This window comes from Rhinolophus hipposideros (genome assembly GCF_964194185.1).
Source record: "Rhinolophus hipposideros genome assembly, chromosome: 9".
Lineage (NCBI taxonomy): Eukaryota > Metazoa > Chordata > Mammalia > Chiroptera > Rhinolophidae > Rhinolophus > Rhinolophus hipposideros.
Genome location: NC_138055.1, coordinates 32,248,295 through 32,269,351, shown reverse-complemented (window position 1 = coordinate 32,269,351; position 21,057 = coordinate 32,248,295). Strand labels below are relative to the sequence as shown.

The window sequence follows — 21,057 nt, the reverse complement described above, 5'->3', positions numbered from 1 at the left end:
TGTGACTTTCTTTGGCCAACAGAAAGCAATGGAGTGACGAGGGCTGTCCAAATTCAGAGCCCAGGCCTGAAGAGACATAGAGCACTTCTGCTTACTCGCTTGGACACCTGCCTTCACCAGAAGAGCAAGCCTAATGGAGGATGAGAGATCACATAAAAGACAGCTGAATCATTCCCACCATCCCAGATAAGGCCATTCTAGACCAACCACGATGACCCACAGCTGATCTCAGACAAGAGTAAACCCAACAGAAACTAGAGGAAATGCCCAGCCAATTCAGGGAGGGACCTGTGCACAATAATGTAATTCTCATTTTAAGCCACTGCATTTTTGGATGGTTTGTTATACAGCAGTAACTAATACAGCAAGATTAATTAATCATATCTATTCAACTTAGATAATCTATTACATTTCTCCTTTAATGTTTTTGAGGAACTGAAGCCAAAAATTGTAACATTTTAATTTCAGGTTCTCCTGCAATGAGGCTTCATAGCAGGCCAGGCAGGAAGTGTTACATACAGAAAGGATTTAGAATCCCATCACAGGATTCTATTTCTCCTATAAATAATACTGCTTGTTTTCAAATTTAAAATTTCTTTTGCAGCTCCGCTGAGAAAGAAACAGCAGCTGGACTGAAAATCGTTCATATCAGAATAACGAGGGGCTAGCTTGATATTGTAAAAATGTGGATTATTAGTCAAATGTTCAAAAACGGACCCGAGATTCCGCTATATAAGAAAAATATAAGTAGCTGATTTCCTTTTCCTTCCATCATTCTTTTCTAAAACACAGAAATTTCTCAGTGTGAACTATTTCTGAGAAACATATCTATTTTTCCAAATTCAAAAGAATTTCATTTCTCTTTTGCACACTGTCTACTACCTCCCCCAAGAGCTTCAGTACGTTTTTGGAAGTAGATATAATAAATATACATGCTACCTTCCCTTTCCCTTTCCACTCATCTGGGGAAGCATAAAAGGTTTAGTGACTTGGACTTGGCCGGTCCTGTTTTCCAACCCCACAGAGTTGTTCTGAGAATCAAATAAGAGGGAAGAAGAGGAGAGCGTTGAGAAGGAATGTGACCTCGCTTGGCTCATCGCCCACATTTCTTAGTCCCGGCCTACTCAAGCCACTACTGGTCATGGGTTTGGCCTGTACTCTTGGGCATGCCTAAGAGTACCTGTATTCCAGCACTTTTGCAGAACCTGTGTATTAATGCATTTTAAATACTTCAAACCTACATACGTATTTATACAGTTGCAATCCAAATTCTCTTATTCTTTCTTTGTTATTAATAAGGGGTTCAGTTCTTTTACTTCTCCCTCCATCCGCCCCCTTTTACAGACAATAATAATTTATTCCACAGTCAAATTCATTCATTTAAAAAAAGTATAAAACATGCTTTTATAAAACAGCAACACCTATATTCAAAATTGCCTTTTCATAGTCACTCCTGAGTACACTGTGTCATATACTGCTTTCCTTCCAATTCAGTTCGACCTGCCTACATAAGAATCCCTAACGTTACAACACCTTGAATTCTTTACTACCCTGGAGAACATAGTCAAACTAGGTCCTGCCTTTTATCTCCAGCTTTGGACAACAGCTACTTCACTCTTTAAGGAAAGTCTTCCTTAGTGCCACTGGGCATTTTAAAAATAAACTGATTGCTATTACCTAAGTCACAGGGCTTTCTTAAATATAAAACATTTTAAAAACCAAATATGTCTATTATTACGTGTATACAGCACTATCACTAACAAACACTTATTGCTTATCACGTGCAACAGTACCTACTTTTAAGAGGTTTAAAATCTACACAGGATGATGACTTAACCACTATCAGTAGGCCAAGCATTTTAAGCTCTGTTCCAACATAAATGTCACCGAAGCGTATTCTCTCATATACCCATTATTATGAACCAGCAAAACAAATACCCATGTATTTCCTATCTAGACCATGTTTTATAGTTTTTCCAAGTTTGTTGACACAATTTAACTCATAACATCATAAGCCTATAAAACAGGCAGGACAAGAATTATCCTCTCCATTTATACATGAAGAAACTGGTACATAATAGGATGAAGCGATTTTCTCAGAGTAATAAGGTGAACAGAGGTAACAGAACCAGCCAAGGTCTGGCCCATGGCTACCATCCACTTCACTGCAGTACTCAGGTCACACAAGCTTACAAATATGCACACTGTGGTCACACAACAGAGTGTGTTCCTCCTGGCAAATCTATCTGGCTTGTGAAGGGCCAAAATCGTATTGTGCTCTCAACTCCGGATTTCCTAGGTAGATACTCACTAAACCTCCCTATGGGCTGCGGTTAGGTTAGCACCCGTTTACACTTATTTTTAAATCACAATAAGAAAAAAAAATAAGCTTACTAAAATGTAAGACATGGATTAGCAGCAACACACGTACATAATTTATAAATAAATATACACATAATGAGGCTGTATAATGAAAACTTTTTAATTGTACGGGTGCACAACCAAAATATTTTGATTATCTCTACTAAGCTAACTGGTCCAGACATCAAAAATACAAGTAAATATACAACATAAATCATTAAGAAAAATAACGAGAGAAATATACAAAATATATGGAAGAGACAATTCACAGAAGAGATTCAGACAGGCAACAAATAAAGGAAAAGAGGCCAACCATGGCCAAAACCAGGAACATACAAATTCAAACAAGATACCATTTTGTCCATTAGATTACGTAACAGTTATGTCTGGTAATACCAAGTGCTGACAAGGATACAGGAAAGAATAATCCTATCTGCTCCATGATGCGAGGATAAAATGGTGAAGACTTTTTGGAAGACAGTTGGCCTAATTATGAACCATAAAATAAAGTAAACCATAAATGAATCTAAATGTGACTGTCAAATGGCTCCAGTAATTGGCCCAACTTCAATTCCCACAGGAATCTGGGAAGTGTATGCACTGTTATCATTTGGGACTTTCTGATTCATTACGCAGTCAGTTTTTCACAATGTGTCACTTCTAATCACTTTTTTTTCACTCCATGGACTTACTGAAAAATATTGTTTTTCATTAATTTTATAAGTATGCTTTTAATCATTTCAATATTTTTGGACCCCCTTTATAATGTTTAGCAGGATTTTACTGTATTTATCTAAAGCTAAAATACACATACTGCGTAACTCAGCAATTCCACATCTAACAACTGTTTTATAAAAATATTTACACATAACCACAAAGTTTATGTGTAAGTATGTTCACTACAACACTTTTAGAAATTGAGAAAAAAATGAAAAACACTAAATGCCCAACAATAGGGGTATAGCTAAATTATTAGAGCATGTTTTACAGCTATCGAAAGAATAGTGTTGACTTCTAACTACTATATATGAAAAGTCCTAAGATGTTTATTAAATAAGAAGGAAATCAAAGAATAGTACATAAAGGATAAGCTTATTTTTGTTAAGCAATAGAAACACTGTCCTATAAATCTCCCTTGGAGTGCAGTATCTGTCTAACCTTAAATTGTCATTGATAATTACTTATTAAATCACATGAGTTCATCCAAAGGTCAAGTTGACAACTCAATGAAGCACTTAAAAAAAAAAAATCACACTCACACAAATACATACATAGGTGAACTTCCTTCCTCTTCCTTCTCCTCCTCTCCCTCCCGTCCTTCCATATATATACACCATCTACCATCTACCAATCCATCCATCCATCCACCTATATAACCCTGGCACTACTGTCTTCATCACTAGTATAGGTACTTTGATGCTCATCTAGGAATTCTGCTACAGCTTTTTCATTCAGCAATGGGAAAAAGCAACCCTGGTACAAAACATGGGTATTTTGTAAACTCATCCAGCATAAGATACCACTTACTGATACCTTATATACCAATTACATTAACTGTCAGTGTGAAACCAAGATGAACAAAAGCTTACCACTCAATTTCCTCAAGTATTGAAATGTTTTGAACTACTTGGGCTTATGTGCAAACTCATGAATTGCTTCTACTTTTTGGATGATGGCTTTAGAATACCAATTCACAGATATTACATTAAAGATAGTAAATACACCCACATACTCACCTAAGTCCTTGCAAACACCACTAACTTATCACAATGTGCTTTCTTACTGATCCAGAAGTTGTTCTCTCCAAACCTTCTGAATACAGTGCTCCAAAGTGCTACTGCTAATCAATTAAGAGTTGGAATGCTAGTTGAAACTTATTTACCATCTCTGGTAGTCCATTACATCAACAGTCTGCAACAAACCACACCTCTTGGTATTCACAGGCTTGTGTAGTCCTCTCCCACTTTTGATTTTGGCCTTGGTCATGTGACTTGCTTTGGTTAACAGGACATAAGCCAGCACACTGGGGCTTGTCCTCTTGGAATGTTCCCTCTTAGAAGCCAGCTGCCATGTTATGAAGAAAACTCTAAACAGACCACCAGGTGGTAAGAGGCCATGAGGAGAAAGACACTGGACATTCCAGCCACATCCAGTTCTAGCTGAATATATCTACATGAGTAACCTCAGTTACACCACACAGAAGAACAGCCTAGCTAAGCCAAGTCAACCCCAAAAAAGGTGAAGAATTATAAATTGTTGTTTTCAGCCACTAAGTTTTGGGGTTGTTGGTTATGTAGCAGCAGAAACTAAAAACCTAATCAATGTTCCTAAACATTTGAATCACTAATAACAATCCACACAGATTCTCCATCAGTTACCTTTAAATTTCATCAATCCAATCAAGAGTATTGCACGTTGGCGAAATGGCAGTACCTTTATACATATATACTGCAGAACAGAATACAAATCTGTACAACTTTAGCAAAATGTTTAGTAATGAACCTTTTTAAAAGCTCAAATCCTTTTCCAATAATTCCAAGTCTAGGAACCAGACATGCATAAGAATGTTATATAAGAATTTTTCTCATAGCAAAAACCTGGAAACGACATAGCCATATAACAATAGAGGAATGATTAAACTATTATATATTCATAAGACAGAACATCATAGTTATTAAAAAAATCTATTGAATATACAATGACATGAGCACACACAATATAAATTTCATGAAAATAGTATTCAACATAGTATGAGCAATAAGACCAAATCTTTAAAAATATATATGCATATGATTATGCATATATACTGAAATATTAATAGAAATTCTCTCTGCATAACAGGAGTGGGTGATTTTTATTTTTCCCTCCTTATACTCATCACTCAGTATTTCCCAAATGTTCTATAATAAAAATACATCTATAATCAGAAAAAACATTTAACATTATAAAACAGGTTAGGAAAACACACACAAATTAAATGTAGACGTATTATTTATTTGATGCTTATTGTTTGATTTGGAATCCTCTGATATGTCTTTACTCTAATTTTTCCAATGCCATCATTATTAACGTGCATCTATATTCTATGACGGAACTAATTTTTCAATATAAATGTAGTACAACCAATGAATTTTCAACAGAGAAAAAATCTGACACTAAGTTGAACATGTTACTTTCCCTTTATGATTGCTTTCTACTACAAAACAGGGCAAGGAATTCCTTATTTCTTTTCAAGACTCTGCCATACTGTCCTATTTTACTAAGTTTTAAATTTTAGGTTGAACAGCTTAATAATAAATTATTTAATAAAACGGATATTACCATGTTTCCCCCAAAATAAGACCTAACTGGAAAATAAGCCGTAGCATGATTTTTCAGGGTGCTCATAATATAAAATAAGCCCTAATGCGTCTTTTGGAGCAAAAATTAGTATAAGACCCGGTCTTATTTTCAGGGAAATAATGGTAGGGCTTATTTTATATTATGAGCATCCTGAAAAACATGCTATGGCTTATTCTCCAGTTAGGTCTTATTTTCGGGGAAACATGGTATATATACCTTCAATCAAGTTCAGCAAAAGCTGTTGAAATTGATACAATATGAAGACTAAAACTGTTTTTCATCTCAAAGGCAATTTTTTTTTAAGACCATGCCTATACAAAGAAATAATATGTGTAACATATTTGGAAGGGATAGGAGAAAGAAAAAAAAAATCCCATGGGAGGTACATAGCAAGCAAGTTTTGGTAGCATTACTCAAGCACTGACACTGGGAATTATTCTCTGAAGTGGCCAGTAATTCCAGAAGAACTAGAGGGAATCAATCCCTGGCCTACCACAGATCACAGTGACGGTCTACTGCCTTGGTTTCCTCCATCTCCCTTGCTTACAACAGCCATTATAGGGTAGGTCCTCAGAATTCACTTCCTCTTCATTCTCCCAGATCCAGTCCTCAACCATCCTGCATAGCTTCAGCTACTCCTGCAATATAATGCAAAATCCTTCCTTGAAGAGCAGTGATAATATCAATAGTCTGGAGGGATTCTTTTGGGTGCTTCAAAAGTTACTGGCCCTCCGGAGAATAATTCCCAAATAGCTCAGACGCTACTCTTAAGTGGCCAAGGAGACCCCCACGTGGCTCTGAAACGTCTATCACCTGTACAACATGAGGATTCCTTTCTGTTTCTTGCAGGTTTCTACAGGACCCACTGACTTCCATATTTTAAGATTTGGTCTACATTCTCTTTACCCATACTATTTATGTCAGTACAGACTTCAGCATCTCGCTTGTTCTCTGGAAACCACAGCAGCCTAAACTGTGAAAGTCTGTAATGGAAACAGCATGGACCATGGCAAGGTCTGGGTTTCTGCTGTCTCTAAAAATGCCTCCTGGGTCTCTGCCCTGTCTTGGATTTATCATGGATCTGGTCCTACAGTCAGGTTTCCTAGCAGATCCTGTCTGTCTCTTGGAGGAGAATCACAAAAACCAAACTTGATAAACAGCTGATTTACTAACTCAGATTGGGTTGGAAATGTCAACAGAGAATATTTACATTTCAGAAAATGCCAAATTATTAAGTTTCTAAATAGCGTGAAATTAAGTTGACTGTAATCATCAAACTTCACTCAATCGAGAAATATTTATTGAGGAACTACTATGAGAAAGGCTTTGGCTGAGGGACTAAAAATACAGCAATGAACAAGACTGCTTTTCATGAAGCTTACCAAGCAGAAGGAGTGCAGGCAAACAGGTATTAAACTAAGTGTTGCCTTGCTTCTAACATATACCTCTTAAATACACTGTTTCTGAAATAAGGATTAAGGGGTTTATTTAACATGATCATGTCTCTCTCTTTTCCCCCTGAAAAGCTGTTATTAAATCAATGGTAACTGATAATCACGGGTAGCTAAAAAGAAATATGGTGATTATACAATTAAATATTTAACCATAATCCTGTTAAGTGCTAAGAAGTATAAGGCGAGAATTTGATGGGGGACAGAACTTAGTCTGGAGGGACTCCACTAGCCTCCAAAATCTTGTCTTGACACAGCAATGACCCTTTCAAAGGGTGAAGCCAGATGACGCATCTCCTACTCTGCTCAGACCTGCTACGGCTCCCCACTTCCCTGAGTAACAGCCAGTTACATCAACCAATGAGACCCCACAGTCCTGCCCATTACATCTGATTTCTCCTCCTTTTTCTCCCACACTCATTCCTCATTACTCGTCTCCAGAACCTTCCTACCCTACTCTATTTTTTTCTTATAGCTTTTATATATTCTTACATATATAGAATTTACTTATTTATTATGTTTACTTTGTCTGACATTCTCTCCCCTACCATCCCACTCCCCAAAAGGGTAGTTTTTCAGTCTATTTTGTTTAGGGATGATGTATTCTAATCACCAAGGCACATAATTACTGTGAAGACAATGAAAGAAAGAATGCATCCAGGAACAACTGACTGGAAAACCTTACTACTGGGACTGAGATAATAATCAAAATCAGTTGGCTAAGCCTTGCTCTGTATTAGATACTAGGGAATAACTTCTGCTATAGTTTTATTCTTCTTTTCTAAATTCGCAGATCACACCAATCCCATCCCAAGCCTTTCTTTAGACATGGCAACGCTCTCACTCAGGTTATGGTCCAATTTCAAACCCAAAATGCTAGTTATTCTTATCTTTCAGGTGACTTGGCTCTGCTCTATTTTGATATGCAATGTGGGGATTTCACAGCTGAACTTTCAGAGGCAGCAGGCTTATTCTTGTGTTTGTGAGAAACACCTCTTCCAGTAACGCCCATTCCTCTCAACATATCTGGTCAAACCTTGATGTGTTGGGACCGCCGGATGGCTCAGTTGGTTAAAGCGTGAGTTCTGAGCAATAGGGTTGCTGGTTTGATTCCCACATGGGCCAATGGGCTGCACCCTCCACTACTAGATTGAGGGACAATGGCTTGGAGCTGATGGGCCCTGGAGAAACACATTGTTCCCCAACAAAATTTACTGGGGAAAATAAAAAAAGCTTGATGTGTTCTTCACAGCATTTATCACAGTCTACAATAATACATGTGTGGTTATTTTATTACTGTCTATCCCACTAATTTAACTACAAGCTCCTTCAGAGCAAGGTCCATGTCTATTTCATTTACATAACCTACATCACCTGGCATACAGTAAATAATTAGTATTTGTTGAATGAATAATTGGATGGATGAATATGACATTTCCAGCTTGGATCTATATGTACATAGATAATTAGGTTGCTGACAGGATTTGGCAGGGGAGGGAGCTGTGCTTCTTGTTCATAAGGGAGGAATAAAAGATAACGTTGGGAGTCCTATGGAAAGGCTGTATTTTAGCCACATAAAATGCTATGTCTCCTCAAGAAAAGCAGTTCAAACATCAAACCATCATTAACACTGCCACCTAACAATCCCCCACCACCATCACCTACTCCTTTAATCTGGTCAAGGGGACCAATCATTCTTGTAGCCACTCAGACACAAAGGCTTTGAGTGGCTTTTGACCTCTTTTTCTCTGTCAACCTCTGAGCTCAGCAAGATTTCTAAGGCCTGTCAACTCCTCTTTAATATCTTTGATCAATGGCCTCCTTCCTCTCCATTCCCATTGCTACCTACTTGGTTCAGTCTACATCCCAGATGACAGCCACAGACCCAGAATTGGTCTCCTGGATTCCAGGCTTGCCCCTTTATAACCCATGCTGACTACATTAAAATTCCCCTTAAAATCCTCACTCTACACTACCGTGTTTCCCCGAAAATACCTAGCCGGATATTCAGCTCTAATGCGTCTGTTGGAGCAAAAATTAATACAAGACCTGGTCTTATTTTACTAATTTTTGCTCCAACAGACGCATTGGAGCTGAATGTCCAGCTAGGTCTTATTTTCGCAGAAACACGGTATTAATACTACACCAGAAGACATCTGCAATGGATTGCCTAGAAAATAAAAAGCTCAGCCTGACATTTGAAGACCAGACACAATATAGCTCCAAACAGTATTCCTAGTTTTACCTCCCATGATCCTAGCGTTTTCTATGCTGATATCACTTACCAACAGGGTATTATCACTATTCATCACATACATTATACATATTCCCCACCCCTATGAATTTGTCCTACGGTTAATTTGTATAATTTGTATCAACCCATCGGAATTCCATCGATACCCCCAGGCCTACCTCTTCCTTTAAGCCTTTCCAGGACAGCCCAGCCTAATTTGCCTCTTCCTTCTCTGATTTCTTATGACACCATCTGACAGACAACTAGTGTCCTTTTTTTACACTATTAACTCCAACTTACACACACAGATACATGTGACTTTTCACCATTAACCCCAACTAATACACATCCGTTATAGGAAAATGAAAAGGTCATAGGAGAAGAGCATTTGTCAACAAATGCTAAGAAACTGTCTTTCATAGAACAGACAGAGGTGGGCAGACAGGAGTTATTTACATACGGTTAGTCTCCAGGGTCTCTAACTCCGACTTACCCAACAAATTTTATCTTTTTCTACTCTTCATTTCTCCATCCCTACTCCTAAACATACATTAGCTTTGAGAATATGATAAAATAGACAAGAGGGGTCGACCTGGATTAGAGGGAAAAATCATTTGAGAAATCCAGAAAGGGTTCTCAAAATGCAACCACTTGAGTTGTGGGGGATCCTCTTGTTCTATCCCAATTAACTCCTTCAAAGGAGCCAGCATTATACCACCATAGTGGACACCCTTACTCAGAGGGTGACTGGAAGCCAGGCATTAAGCTATACTTGGGAGATACAAGGAAAAGACACCAGGCAGGCCTGGTCTTGAGCAGTGGTCCTGGGGCTAAAACAGGACAGTGGGATTCCATGATAAAATTCACTGTGTTTGGAAGTTCTGGCAATCCAATCTTGAAACTCTAAGTACATTTTATCGTTGAAACACTGTTATTTATGGTGAACTTTCCTAATCTGTCACAGAATGCTCTTCTTTTCCTTCATGAAGATGCCATTTTTGAGTCACGTTTGTTCCATTTTTGTTTGAATGTCTATTTCTCCTATTAGACTGGAGGCTCCAGGAAGGCAGGGTTCCTGTTGTGTAGCCCCCCCAGTGAATTTCTAAGCCCCTAGAACAATGCCTGGCATTTACTAGGCACCCCTTAGTGGATGCAAAGGAATGACCAAATCCCAAGACCCTGTTATTATACCAGTCAACAGGTTTTTAAAAGGTTAAACAAGCTTTTATTTGTAGTCTGGCCTACTAACCTAACCACTACACTTGTTTTCTATGAACGAGTATCTCTAGTCCCAAGCAACCAACTTCTATTGGAATACACATACTGTAGGACCTGCTTAAGCTGTCCTGTACTTTTAGGTATAGAAGGGCTTTAGCCCAGAGACCTTAATTTGCATGCTAGTGACTAATAATGAAGGTATATGATCTACAATAGATCTTAATCTCTTTAAGTTTCAGTTTCATCATCTAAAAAAAAAAAAGAAAAAGATAACAAAGGGATATTGAGAAGATTAAACTAGTTTAATGCTATGCTGAAATGCCTAGCCCTAAAATTTCCCATACCATCTTCCTCTTTTAATACATTACATGTCTTTATAGTACAAACTCCTTGAAGGTTGTTTACAGTTGTGCTGTGCCCCCTAAATCAGCATAAATTGTTTTATACTGGTAAGAACACATATTACAGTCCAAACTCTATTATGAACATGAAAAAGAAACACAATGTCCATGAATTGTTCTGAAGCAGTATATGGTTATTGCTTTAGGAATCAAAATCCAATTATAATATTACAGAACTAAAGTATACCAAACAATTTTCAATATCAAATACATAGTAATATATTCTAACATTCTTGTGGCAATTATGTTATGTGCCCCATCTTCACTCATATTTTAGAATGTGATCATCTGTGAAGAAACAGCCTTTTTTTCTCATGCAACCTTACACAGCTACTTCATATAAGAACTCCCTTCACTGCAGGTTAAATTGAAATTCTCAGCACATTATGTCCAGCTATCGCAGATACTGAAATAAAACTTCATTAGTCAAAAATCAAGCGCTGCTCTATTTGCATATCTAAGAAAAAGTTCAATTTTCAGAACTTAAAATTGTAAGTCAAGAAAAAAGCATTATGAAAATATAATCTCAAAATTTACATATTATTTTATTATTCTGCAATGACTGTTTTGATCCCCAATCTTGCCACATAAAACAATGACCTTTAAATAATCAAAACAAAGTTTTTCACTACTCAGAGAGCATTGTTTCAAGATTTACTTGGCACTTTAACCATCTTAAAGCTTTGAAACACAAAGGAATAGTCAATGACACATCCATTTTAAGCTACCATATGACCTGCCATTACAGAGTCTTCAAGTGATATTTTCAAGGAGTAAGCAGAAAGCTTTATAACTTTCAAATACATAAGATTATTTTCTGTACCTAATGGGCTAAGTTATTTGACTATTTAAAGCTCCACTTTATAAATTATGAAATTCATTGTAATTTTCACATTCTTCCTAAAGATAAATAGTATGAATTAAGTTTTAAAAGCAAAATGGAAACTCAATAATCAAACTCTAGGTACAAGTATTTACATACACCATAATAAAATAATTTAAAGGCTAACTAGCTTAAGATACACAGAAAAACTACTTTTCTCAGGAAAAAAAAAATCAAAGTATTAAACATTTATATTTAAAATAAAGAAGTAATTTTCAAATATTAACATTTTCTGGTTAGATGAATTTAGAGTAATATGCATTCTTTATATTTTTTGGTCTGTTACCTAACTATAAACTTTTATTAAAAACCAATTTCAAAATGTGTATAAAATAAACTGATTACCCAACTCATATGCATACAACTCTTACTCTAATCAAGTCCTTTGTTGGCATTAGCATATTAACTGTTTCCATGCAGCTCTGCAGGGAAGATATGTATGTACTCAACATAAAAAATGCAGCAACACAAAGAACTCTGGCACTCCATACTTCATGCTTATCTATGGTTATCTGTACAAAGCTTAAAGAGACAGACTAAAATAGTTACGCAAGTAGGAAACCTAAGTAGCTTTCTCTGTTTCCCACATCATCTCTTCTTGGCACCGTGAGTTCAGTATTTTGTAGAATATTGTAAATTCCCAGAATAGCACATAATTCAAAAAAAATTAAAAAATGGGATGGAGTTTAGAAGTTGCTTTTTCCAGTCAGCCTAATTTAAAGATGTGAATATTGAGCTCTAAAGTCTGTAAGAGGTTCAAGACCACTGTCCAGCTCATCCAGCTCTTCCCACTCTTCCCCACTCCGATCGATGCTCTCTTTTCCTTACCACCCACATTGATTCAATCAATACCAAAATATTATCCAAAGATAATTCTTTCTGGCAATCTGCCATTCTGAACAACAACTAACACTTGTTCCGCAGAGAAATAATTTGAGAGTTAAATGTACCTCACTTGGAAATGAAAGTAGAAATAACTCAAGTTCTTTAGGTTTCCCTTCTTGCTAAGGGAGCCTCCAAGAAACGCAGGATTTTGAATAAGCAAGAGGCTGAGGTGTTTTTTACTGACCTATCTTCCCTCTTCCCATGTGAACAAAATCCACTCTGCTTATTCTATCACCTCATTTTCTTGTAATTTGATGAATAACCTTTCTTTATCTAAGAGAGAACCAACAATGAGAAATATATTCACCAATATTAATCACTTTCCTACTTCAGAATCATTTCTTCTACTCCAAACATTCTAAATATAGTTCATGTTTCTGCTGTTTCTCTTCTTGCTGTCTTTGCAGACTATAAGTTTCAAAACAACAGCATGTTTCTGTTGTTTTATTACGTGGTGTAACAATGGAAATAGTAATTCTGCTGACTGCTTTCATGATTAAAATGAGATTCAGACATAGTAATGTATGCAAAAGCACTTTTTAAACTGCAAAGTTTAAGCAAAAGTAGTGTCCTATTGTATTTGAATGACAAAGATCCTAATTGCTCATAACAATACAAGTAAGTAAAAAAGTTTCTATGAAACTACAGCCTACATTAGGGATTTAACTAATCTTAAAAGAAATCAGTCTTCTGATATGAAACCCAAAAAGGAAAAGCAGTAGCATCTGCCATTCAAAAAATCATGTATTTGTCAATGGTTATTTTACGTAAAAAAAAGTTTAATGTAACATGTTTCTATAATATGCTCAATTTTAGAATAAATTACTTTCATAACCTAAGTTATTTACAGTTACTTTTAAATAATCATTACCTATCTATTTATACCACACAATTCAAACCCACCAATTTAAAAAAGTGAGAGTTAAAGTAAAATTACAGCTTTCTTAATATTGTCCTCATATTCCTCAGAAACATACTTAGGCATAACACTCAAATAAGATTCTAATTTGTTTTGGTCAACACAAAAGAAAGTCTAATCAAAAGGGCTAGTAAAACAAAAGAAAACTCAGTCTCTCTAACAGCTTAGTTCTAAATTAAAACACACATATGCAGCCCATACAGAGTAACATTTTGTACTGTGAAATAAACATTCATCTAAAAATGCACACATTCACAGTAATTAAAATATTGAGAATTGTTTTCTTATTCCTATTCTTGTAAGATCAGCAAGGCTTAATGTACAGTAGTTAACATTATATTGGATAAAAATAAATGAATTCCATCTTTCTTCAGAAATATCAATACTACATCCAAAAAAGCATCACTTTTCATTGTAATTAAAACTCACTTTAATTCAGCACAAAAACAACCACTAGAAAAAAATACTTGGTGACTCTGCACTTTACTCACATTTTTATTTTTTAGATCATCTAATAATGTATAACACAATCTCCAAACAAAAGATGTAACTGAAAAGTATCCAGAGAAGGACCACATGATAAAAATCACTCCATTCCTGTATCTTACTTCTGCTTCCTCTACCTCCAACATCCAAAAGCAAGTATTCTTAATACCTATAATTATCCCTTGACATTTTATATATATACACATGCATACGTGTGTATATATATATAGTGTGTATATATATATATATGTATATCATTCTAAAAAATGTTAAAGCCATACAAGTAATTATAATTTAATGGAAGCATGGCATGATCTTAAAAATGTCACTTAGTAAAATACCTTACAGGAACTGACAGAATAAAAGTAGACTTAGCTAGGTAGCTGTTGTTATTAATAAATTATTGACATCTCAACCAAATCTTATATTTAAGCATTCTCTTTCAAGCTTCAGTTCCTTAAAATTAAATTAAAAAATTCAAAACCACAGAAACAAGCTCTAGTAAACAAGTTTCTAATATAAAATGACGATAAAACCACCTTTATTTTCCCTTGAGGGATAAAAAACTTTTCCTACATAATGTTCACCTCAAGCATTGTATACATGTCTCCAAGTACTACCAAGTTAACTGTGAATAGAAATTAGTTCAATATTTTATAGAATTAATTTAAAGGTTAAGACTGACTGATCAGTTCTCCTCTACACGCTCCACTGAAAGTCTTTTATTCAATCACAAACGTCAGTAAAACATTTAGATATATTTTTGAAACTTAGATATAGTTAAATAAACTGAGGTAAATTACAAATGCCTAAAGAGATGTTTGTGGAATATTCACTATTTATTTATTATTACTTTTAGCCCTATCATTGTTCATCAAACTGTAACCTACCTTTACATCACTTTTGCTACTCATTAACACCTCAGGTCAAAAAACACATAAACAGAATTCACTTAAAAAGAACAAAAAAGATGCTCAGGACAAAATATTATAATGCTCTATCTCCCAGGAATATCCACAGAAGGACTAAAAATATAATTGTGGCCATAAACAATCTAATTTCCAAATCAATGAATGTCCAGGCAAATCACAAGTGAGAGTGGCATCTTTTCTCTCAAAATTCCAACACTGTATAAAGGATAAAGTCAGTAGTATATGATAAACCTTAAAAAAAATCATGATCCTATCTAGACATACAACTATTCAACTGAAGATTAATCACAATATTCAAATTAGCAAGGAGAAAAATCATAATAAAAAACTCACTTTATATAGTATCTTGCACCTTCAAAAGTATATGCTTCTTCCCAGCCAGTGGGCAAATCTAAAAAACACGTATTACACAATTAGTATTACTTCAATGGGACAGCAAAATAAGTTTCAACCCATTTTAATTATTCATTTTCATGATCAGCTATTTTTCATTAATTAGGTTTCTAACCCCTCAACCCCCAAAAAAGTGTTAAACTGGTAATAAAACTCATAGTTGATATATTATTTTTGGCAAAATGGCAATTCAGTTCAAAACCACCAGAAAAGTATCACAATATTACAGATATGTCATATGATTACATACGTTAATGATTAGAGTGGAGAGGAACAATACTTTGGCATCCAAAAAACGAAAGGAAAGCCTTCGAATCCTAGGTAAAATACCCATGAACTGTTGGCCAAAAAAAAAAAAAAAAGCCCAAAACACTGCTTAAAAGGCAACACCTGCTTCTTCTTAGGTATTAGGTTGCGGTTTAAAAGGTTAAAATAATTACAAAAACTAACAGTTACTTTTGCACCAACCTATACATTGTGTCTATTTAAGACCATACTTTTCAGCTACATAAATGAATCCATCCAAGAAGTGTCACTGATGAGAAAGAACTTCCTAAATAATCAGGGGAAAAGAAATCTGACATCACACACTTATACATATGTGTTTCGATAGACTTGACCTTAAAAGATTTGAAGTTTCAAGTAATACACCTGCTAATAATTCAGGTGAACCATGATAACTTTATGTGCTACATATTACTTACAAATGACTAGTGGCTTGGATTTAATCATACCTCTCTAAAATAAAAAGCCGTTAATATGTGTACAAAAGCAGTCAAAGCAAAGTAAACCAAACCAGAAAAAAATCATGACCGTCTTTAAAAAAAAATTAACGTGAAATCATTCAGAGAGTTTTTCTGTCGTATGAATATGATCAAATCTGTGGAGGTAAAGGGATATAAATTTACATTACACATAACCAAAATAAGCAAGAAACAATTCCATACGATGATTAAGCTAAATAATTTAAATACCATGTTGGCTTCTGAAATAAATTTGTTACTACTACCCATAAGGCAAAGAGGCCAGCAAAGTTGAAATGTGTATGCAAAACATTGAAAGGTATATTGAGGTCAAAGACTGCTCTGGGGAGTTAAGAAATATGACGATGTTATTAGTCAGAAATGCCTTTAAAAATGTAACCTCATGTTTGCTACACCAACCTTCCCTTTCCTCCTCCACCTTTTTGCAAATTTGGAAACATTAGTCACTTCAGTGAGAACTCCAGAATTTAAAATAAAAGGCAGGTTTGTTCAATATCCTGGCAACTTTAAGAGATCCACAGAATTTCAGAGTTGGAGGGAAAGTACTATCCTGAAAGCACTGCTGAAGCCGGCCTCACCTCCAACCTTAACTGTTCTCAAGCCTTTCCAATCACCAGAAATAGAGGCAGGCCAGTAAGAGAACACATGTTACGTTTCAAAGACAAACAAGTTTCACGAATGTAAACAAAGAACGACAAAAGAAAGCCAGACCAGCACTGAAGCTACCACCAGCCTCGCTCCATCCACCTCAACTCACATTTAGCATTCAAACAAGCTACCAAAGGCTCCAGAGAGATCAGCTTCCCCGCCGACCCCCTCCAATTAGGGCACAAATGCCCACACAAGGGACACCCCCTTGCACGCCCACCGCCTCCTGGCGGTCTGTGCAACCTCGGTCTTGCTGCCGGGGACTTTGAATCCGGCTGGCCAGCAACTGCAGCTGCAAAAGCGTCCTCCGGCTCCGGCTGCTCCTCTGGTGGCAGGAGGAGCAGCGCCCGGCGTTTTCTGAGCTGTTCTCGGTCACAGAGGATCGCAGCACCCCCCAAACTCCTCTCCTCCTCCTCCTCGATCAGCCATCTACCCACAAATTCCAGCTAAGAGGATGAGGAAGCTGCACAGCGGGAGGCTGCTCTCCCGGGAGGAGGGAGAGGATGTGCATACATTATCCCGGCGGACCAGTGGCAGGGTCCCGGGCTGCGGGGAAGGGAGTGGGAAAGGACTTCGTAAAGGTTGAAAAGGCGGGGTGGGGGGAGTCTCGGGAGAGTAGGAGGGTTCAGGAGTGACTGCCGGGGGAAAAACTCTGGCTTCCAGGTTTCCAGCGAGACGGGAGTCGGCCGCCAGCAGGGCAGGGGGGTGCCCAGGTTGGGATAGGGGAGAGGGCACAGGAAGAGGGCGCCGTCTCCCGGAGGGGAGGAAAGGCTGCGGAGGAGAGCGGTGTGCAGAGACTCGAGAGAACTCGGCGGTGGAGCCCCCTGTGGCCCCTCTACCTGCGGCCACCCCCGCCCGCCCGCCCCCGCCCCACCTCTCCGCCTCCGGGGGACGACGGCTCCGGGCAGGTTGCCGGGAGGCTGGCGGCCCGGGCTCTGCCGCCTCCTCCCGACGGATCTCAACTCCGCGCGGGCCCGGCCGGCTCAGCGTTACCTGTGCTCTGCCGCCGGTGCCCGGTGACCACTGCCTCGCCGGTGACCGGGTGCAGCCAGGTGGTGCTCTTCGCCTCCTCGCTGCAGGGGTGAGAGAAGGGGCAGGGACGGAGCGTGAGCGGGGGCGCGGGAGGAGCCGCGGGCTGGAGCTGCACAGCCCGGGCTCGCTCTCCCCCTTCTCGCCAGCCTCCCGCACCCTCCGGGCCCCCGCGCCGTCCCCGGCTCTTTACTTGATGAAGAAGACGCGGCCGCCCCTGGTGATCCCGTAAGTCCAGGACCGGGGCAGGGAGCAGATCCACTCCAGGTTCAGATCGGCCGCCATGTCTGATCCCCAGCCGCCGCCGCCGCCGCCGCCTTCTCCTGCTGCCGCCGCGGGAGGAGGGACCGAGCGAGCGAGCGAGCTGAGGGAGCGCGGAACGAGCGCGGCCGGAGCGCGCCTCACCGGCCCGGCGCGCCCCCGCGCGCGCTCTGCCCCCTCGGGCGGCGCCCGCCCCACCGCCCGGGCGGGGTCCGGCCCGCGTCGCCGCCCCTCCGCATCCTCCGCGGCCGCCGGCCGGCCGCCCAGCCGCGCGCGCTCGGGGGATGGGCGAGCGGCGCCGCGCCCCGAAACCGGACCCCTCCCTTGCGCCCCTCTCTAGCGCCCGCCCCACCTCGCCCCAAGGAAGGTTCCGGGATCAATTAAAAAAAAAAAAAAAAAAAAAAAAAAAAAAAGCGTCCTCTGCCCCCAGGGCTTTGCCCCAAGGCTTCCCAGCGCAGAGTGCGATTCGAGGGGAGTGAAATGTCCGCTCCCCAGATTGCTCTCTCTTTCGAACAACAAAAACACAGATCTGAGCTTTGTTTTATAAGACCAATTGGATATCCAAGAGGTTTTTCAAAATATATGCTATACATATATCTGTCTATCTGTGCATATAATATATATATTTAAAATAGAAAGCTATTTTTATTAAAGCACACGAAAGACTTTTCCTGTGTGTGTTTTGTGTGCCAGATATCAAAGGCTGGACTAGTTATCGTGGACCAGTGAAATGAGATTCAGGCTTGCCAAAACAAATTTTCCTTTTCTTAGGCCCCTTAAATCATACAATACTTTATAAAATAAAAACAAATTTTCCTTTTCTTAGGCCCCTTAAATCATATAATGCTTTATAAAATAAAAACTTGCCTTTTACTCTTACATTTTTTTAAAGATTCACTTATTGTCAATCTTGATTTCTGCCTTTCCCTATCTCCCATAAATTCCAATAATAGCTAAGTTTACAGAGTCCTTGAAATGGTGTACATTTTAATCCCCACAACGACCCTATAGATGCTATTAGAATCCCCATTTTCCAGATGGGAAAAATGAGGTTTAAAAAAAAACAGTAACTTGCCCAAGGTCATAGTAAGTGTCAAAGCCTGGAGGCAAACTGGCTCTAGTATTTCAAAAGTCTATTTGTATAATCGCACTGCTATACTCATTTTAAAAGTCATGTTTATCTCATTCCCCACACACTTTTTTGTTTTTTGAACTAGAGAAGGGCAGATTTCACTGCAAGTGAGGACTGCTCTCTTAACACCACCTAAGAGTACTTACCTCTTCCCATTGTGTCTGGTCCTCAGCTACACTTGGAATTGCTTATGAATCTTTGCAGCAAGATGACTCATTCCAAGAGAATACACAGTTCAATAATAATAGTACTACAGTACTTGGTATTCTTACAGCACCTTTTTCTCACCATCATTGGGTGCCTCTGAAACATTATCTCATTCATCTTCCCAGTAGCTCCAAGAGGCGAATAATAATCTTTTTCAATATTTAAGGAAACTAAGGCATAGAAAGGGTAAATGACCTTGGCCAACGCCATATCCAGCACGTCCGGTGGGGCCTGGATAAGGATGAAGCTTTATGGACTTTTTCTCTCTTACTCTAATTCCTCAAGGCCATTCTATCTTTGGTGAAAAGGAGTCTGCAATTACTGCTATAATTTTCCTGTCTGTCTGAATACACAGGGGGAAAAAAATAATGTCACTTTAATGTTTTCTTGGTTCCTTTGCATTCTCCTCCTTCATTTCATTACTTATTACTTCTTGACATCTTATCTCCTGCCCAGTCTGTGGAAAAGATGACTTTTTTTTTTTAATCAATGAATAACTAAAAGGAAATGTTCCACATTACCATCACTGGTCACTGGATATATAACATTGCAAGAAATTATATTGTGCTACCATTACAAATTTAAAAATCTAAATCTAAAGCGAATCTTTTAAATATCATAGTAACTCAGACTAGCCATAATGTTTGACTTTTTGACTGTATTGCTGAGAAGTCTTTAAGTTGACCGTATGTTGTATGGAGATTCTTTTAAGTTGTGAATCTTTGATTTCATAAGATTCATTAGTGCAAGGAATATTTCCAAAAGTGATAGAGATTCACTTAATAAAAATATGTCTCTTAAGAAATTGCATTCACAGTGCTTAAATGGTCACCTAAAATCTTAAGTACAATTCTATAAAATGTCCCAAAATTTAGGGAAAGCAGCAAATAAAAAAAACTTAGCAACATACATACAAAATGAGGCATGCTGTGGGGAAATAATGATCCTCAGGCTCCCAGGAGCTAATAAAAGCAGCTTCATAAATTAGGGTTTTGGGGATAATTTTCACTCTTAATAAGTAAAATTGTATTTTTCGTAAAATTTTTCTAGAGTGCTCTTTCTCTATAACAGTACTGCCTGATCTGGTCTGCTTTACTACCAGTTACTTGTATATGTGTGTCTCCTTCACTGCAGGAGGCTAAGAATCATGTCTTCCCCATCACTGAATCCTCCCCAACCTTGAGTCAGTACTTGAATGGTTATTGAATTGCATTTTCTTCCCATGCTTCGACTTTCCAATAGAGTTATTTCCAAATAACATATCCCTGTTTTTATCACCCCATACCTCTTCAATAACTGACTCATTCCTAAACTCATATCTAACCTCTGCTTTTTATTGCATTTTTTATATTTCCAGCCTAGGAGACTTCAATTTCTTATATCATGATCTGCCTTTTTGTGGAGTATTATCCTACGATTATTGCAGCTTCTCTGAAAAAAAAGAAGAGTTAAAAGTACTGAGCACTAAAAATAAACATAATTCTATTCATACATAGAGGGCAATCCTTGTTC

The 21,057-nt window shown here is 38.1% G+C and overlaps 1 protein-coding gene across 18 annotated transcripts in view; it reads right to left on the bottom strand.

Annotated features, from left to right (window-relative positions):
• PLEKHA5 (pleckstrin homology domain containing A5) overlaps window positions 1–18,441 on the bottom strand; it is a 208,649-nt gene extending 190,208 nt beyond the window's left edge. For 17 of the 18 annotated variants that reach the window (XR_013994064.1, XR_013994065.1, XR_013994066.1 and 14 more), the window contains exons 1-3: window positions 18,139–18,441; window positions 17,910–17,989; window positions 15,445–15,502 (exon numbers count right to left, since the gene is read on the bottom strand). Coding sequence is in view for 11 of the 18 variants with exons in the window: in XM_081060761.1 (XP_080916887.1) it covers window positions 15,445–15,502; window positions 17,910–17,989; window positions 18,139–18,230 (230 nt within the window). In the remaining 7 variants the exon portion in view is untranslated. Of the gene's footprint in view, window positions 1–2,459; window positions 6,342–15,444; window positions 15,503–17,909; window positions 17,990–18,138 lie in introns of those variants that run through there. The other variant, XM_081060765.1, reaches the window with a different exon arrangement.
• Window positions 18,442–21,057: the final 2,616 nt, after the last annotated feature.